At 41.5% G+C, this 4498-nt stretch overlaps 2 protein-coding genes across 2 annotated transcripts; both read right to left on the bottom strand.

The window, feature by feature from the left end:
- Positions 1-832: 832 nt before the first annotated feature.
- Positions 833-1630, bottom strand: LOC112494101 (jerky protein homolog-like). Its single transcript, XM_025083261.1, has one exon. The coding sequence runs from the start codon at positions 1523-1525 to the stop codon at positions 833-835; it is 693 nt and encodes a 230-aa protein (XP_024939029.1). The 5' UTR covers positions 1526-1630.
- Positions 1631-1881: 251 nt separating this feature from the next.
- Positions 1882-2409, bottom strand: LOC112494100 (jerky protein-like). Its single transcript, XM_025083260.1, has 2 exons — positions 2027-2409; positions 1882-1915 (listed from the first exon to the last, which is right to left on the bottom strand). Exons 1-2 carry the CDS (start codon positions 2407-2409, stop codon positions 1882-1884), a joined length of 417 nt encoding a protein of 138 aa, XP_024939028.1.
- Positions 2410-4498: the final 2089 nt, after the last annotated feature.

The following is a 4498-nucleotide window of genomic DNA, read 5'->3' as shown; positions in this document are numbered from 1 at the left end:
ACGAGGGCGGAGCGTCGGGACGTAGTAGGTTGGTTGGAGGGGATTGATCAGAGCCGTCGCACATACACTTCAGAAGGGTGCTTAAGAGGAGTGACCGTAATTGTTTTAAAACGTGCTATGGGAGATGTTTCATTTGCGCTTCAATGTTGTCAAATTTTTCATATTAAAAAATATTTTATTTTGTCAATAAAATTTATTATAAAATGATAAAATTTGATATGCACAACGCGTATTAAAAGCAACTATTTCGTTAAAAATAATACTCTTTAAACACATAAGTTTTCTTTTTCTTAATGTAAATAAAGCTTTGATGCAGCGGAGTTTTTTTTACGGTTTCAAGAGTTTTTAAGGCTCTTTTTTTTTATTGTTCTGCAACGCGACTCTAATCACAGAGCGAATTTTTCTTAGCTCGTGCAAACTCTTAGGATTACAATTTTTCTTTGATTCCAACCACATTGAAATGATTTTAACTGAAGCAAGAGCATCTTTCGCTGTTGGCTTTTCCAATAGAGTTTCGTCGTCCTCATCTGCAGTATCTGAGACATCAGCTGTAGTACGATTCAGTTCTCATTGGCAACTTGGAGTCTGGAATATAATTTCAAAAAACGTGCAAGATATTAGAAAATGGTTATACCCATTATTTATATACACGTCGGGCAGATAGAACTGTAAATTCAAAGAAAACAGCGCTATTTCATAAAACTTTGTCTCCAAATTCCCTAATTCGCAGAACGACCGAATTCGTGAAGATAATAAAAACTATGTAACAAACTTCAAGTGCTGTAAGAGCTACAATCTCCTTGTCGGATAAAATTTGCCAGCACGGGTCATTTCAATCATTATTCAGCCATGCCGCGGTATCATCTTCGTCGCATCCACCACAACCGGGTATACAATGAAGTATTCGCAACGTTTCCGAAACATTCATAGCGTTCTCAGTAGGCTCTAAGACTTGCGCGTTCGAAGTGCCTATATTCAATGGCTTCCATGCTCTTCGGATATTTTCTGCAGTCACGGTATCCCATGCATCTGATACCATGTAACAACAATCTTTGAAAGTAAAGCTTTTCAGTAACTGCGTTACGCTTTCTTCACTATCTCCAAGAAGTTTGCTGAGAACGTTTTTCTTGTACATTCGTTTTAATTTTTCGATCACCCCTTGATCCATTGGCTGCATTATCGCTGTGACATTTCGGGAAAAAAAATCAACGACGAAATCAGGATAAGCAGCAATGCACTCTGGTGATAGCTTGTGCGAAGGCGCGTTGTCAATCAGCAAAACGACTTTTCCGTTTCTGCCCGTACGTCGCTGCTCCTCTTGAACTTCAGATACAAAGCACTCGGTAAACGATTCTTCAAACAACTCCCGATCCATCCACCTACTTTTTTGATTTTTGTAAATTACGGGTAAAGTAGTCACGTGTTTGAAGCAGCGGGGGTTCTTGGATTTCCCTGTGACTAGGATTTTCAATTTATGGGTTCCCGTTGCATTAGCGCAGAGCATGATAGTGATGCGATCCTTCATCACTTTCCGACCTGGTGCAGTCTGCTCAGACTGACTTGCAAGTGTTTTGTTAGGCAGTGACTTCCACTGCAAGCCACTCTCATCGACGTTATAAATATTTTCGGGATCGTATCCTTTTTCTTCCATTTCCGCAGTAAAACGACGAAGAAATTGTTGGCCAGCTTCGACATCACTTGAGAGGCTTTCTCCTTGAATACTTAATTGACGAATCCCATGTCGCTCTTTAAATCTGCAATGCAAAATATCAAAGTTGAATTTTTCACGGTTTTCTTGAATCTCATCAGTACAAAAATAATCATAATTCAAAGCCGAAATAGATCAGATACAATACATACAATAGTTTTTTTTATTGTTATTCAATCTAAGCAACCTATATTGATCAAAGAGAAGCTGTAAGATATCATTCAAATAACATTATTTGTCAATAATTGCTAGATAATTGAAATTGCACAAAAATTATCTATATCCATGGGACTTCGCAGCTATTAAAATAATTCTTACCTCCACAGCCAACCGTTGCTGGCTTGAAAATTCTCAGGACCTTTGAGCATGCGATTGATTTGAATCGCTTTCATTTGCAGGATTGCGCCTGACACCGGCTCTCCTAGTAAACTTTTCTGATGAAACCATTTGAATAATGCAACATCGAGAGGCTGGTTTTCCATGTTGTTCATTCGTTTCTTCTTGAGTGAACCTTCCTTATCAGTTATTATTGAGCCATATTCCTCCAGTTCTTTTCTTTTGCCTTTAATGCGACAAATAGTTGGATGGGTGACGTTATACTCAGCAGCCAGTTTCGTCACTGATTCTCCTTTCTCCAGCCGAGCTAGAATTTCTAATTTTTCAGAAAAATCTATTCGCCGGTAGTTAGGATTTTTGCTCATAGCGATTTTTTTTAAACAACGCTGAAATTAATCATTTCAAGGTTAAAATTTCGTTGTAAACAAGAACGTTTTTTCGAGGTTATGTCTACTTGTCATACCGGCACGAGCGAACACGGGGTCTGCAGTCACGGCACTGCACGAGTGTCAAGGAAGGGGAATGATGGGGATAGCAGTCGATCGTCTACAGCCGGTTCTGGCTCGCGATTGGTACTTCAGATAGCGTACATTGTCTCCCTATTACGTACGCTATGAGAGTACTTCCACATGCCCCTACGTGCCTTACCAAAAACTTTTGGTCTTTCGGCTACTGATGTCTTGAAACAAGGAATCTTTCCACAACTATTCAACATAGCTGACAATCAAAACTATATCGGTCCGCTACCACCGATCCAGTCTTATTCACCTGAGACAATGTCACCAACGCAGCGTCACTGTTTTTATCGTGGTATAGCGAACAACAAGCCGCGGGCTATGTATTTATCTTTCGAACGGAATTTATCGATTATTGTAAAACAGATCTCACTATCCTAAAAAAAGCGTGTGCCTCTTTTCGTAAAATGTTCCTGCGATACGGTAACGTTTGCCCCTTTTCAGAAAGCACTACCAGAGCCTTGGCGTGTTAGAGGGTTTTTCGGAAAAACTATTTGCGCGATGAACAAATAGCTATTTTACCATCGGGTAGGTATCGGTACGGCGACAACCAATCGCGTAAAGCGCTGTTATGGCTCCTTTCGCTGGAACGCTGTCTGGGGTGTACCATAGCCCATGCTGGACGTACACGGGAATACCGCTTACCGGGGGGTACACCTGTTGACGGGTATCATCACGATGTCGATACCGATACTGTTTCTGATTGCTGGATTAACGAGCAGGAGCAGTCTGAATTATACGGAGAACTAAACAATAACCCACTGATGTCGCAGGAACCACTTTAAACCCGCGATGCTTTCTTCAGCGGTCGTACAGGGAACACCGCCAGTTTTTATGAGATCGAGGGGTCGGAGAGAATACACTATGTTGATGTATGCTCGCTCTACCCATTCATATCGAAAATAGGTAAATTTCCCATCGGTCATCCGAGGGTATATGTGGGCGACGAGTGTTACGAATTAACGGGTGAATCTTATAACATTGATAACGTGGAGGTCTGATTAAATGCATTGTATACCACCGCGGAATTTGTATTACCCTGTTTTACCAGTGCGTATGAATGGCAAGTTACTCTTTGCTCTGTGTCGTTCTTGCGCCGAGTCTACTCCGTAGAAATCCTGTCCACAGGAAAACCCCGAGGACAGAGTATTCGAAAGAACCTGGGTTGTGGACGAGGTTAAACGCGCTATATGTAACGGGTATAAGATCACGCGTATACACGAAATCACGCAGTACAACCCAACAACGTGGACGGGTGGTCATTTTGCCCGCTATATCAATACATTTTTCAAAATCAAGCAGGAGGCGAGTGGTTGGCCGTGTGAATGCGTCGATAACAAGAAGGCTCAGCAGGCATACATAGAGGAATATGAAAGGGTATTCGTCTTGATCCTGATAATATACAACCAAACCCTAGTCTACGGTCCGTAAAGCAAAGCTATGTCTAAATTCTTTTTGGGGCATGTTTGGTCAACGCGAAAATTTACCTAAAACAGAAATCGTGACAACACGTCAGAAACTCGTGAATTTACTCGCATGTCCAGAGATCGAAATTACAGATATTTTACCTATAGACGATGAGATGCTTTACTTTAACACGCGAAATACGAAAGATTCTTTGATACCGACACCGTACACCAACGTCGTTATAGCTGCATACACCACGGCTCAAGGTCGCCTTCAACTAGATGACTATCTGGAGAAATTAGATCGAAGTGTGCAGTATTACGATACCGACTCGTGTATACAGGGTGTTCCGAAATTACGTGACGCGGTGGGTATGGCAGTGTTCGGGAGGCTTCATTGATCACGAAAATGACCTTCTTTTTGTCCAGAAGGTCATATTTTTTAAATGGGAGCAGGTCAAAGTTGACCAATTAGAGCGAGGCATCAAGAGAAAGGTAGGCACCTACGAACTTTGAGTTTTCTTCCCTCGCTT

The sequence above is a fragment of the Cephus cinctus genome, unplaced genomic scaffold (genome assembly GCF_000341935.2).
Source record: "Cephus cinctus unplaced genomic scaffold, Ccin1 Ccin1_scaffold0275, whole genome shotgun sequence".
Classification (NCBI taxonomy): Eukaryota; Metazoa; Arthropoda; class Insecta; order Hymenoptera; family Cephidae; genus Cephus; species Cephus cinctus.
Note: the sequence above shows the minus strand (reverse complement) of the source record. Positions and strands in the feature narration are given on the sequence as shown.

Coding starts and splice junctions, on each gene's coding strand:
- LOC112494101 (XM_025083261.1), bottom strand. CDS start 1,525: ATGAAGGATCGCATCACTATCATGCTCTGCGCTAATGCAACGGGAACC.
- LOC112494100 (XM_025083260.1), bottom strand. CDS start 2,409: ATGAGCAAAAATCCTAACTACCGGCGAATAGATTTTTCTGAAAAATTA. Junction 1,916..2,026: donor AGCAACGGTTGGCTGTGGAG/GTAAGAATTATT, acceptor GATATCTTACAG/CTTCTCTTTGATCAATATAG.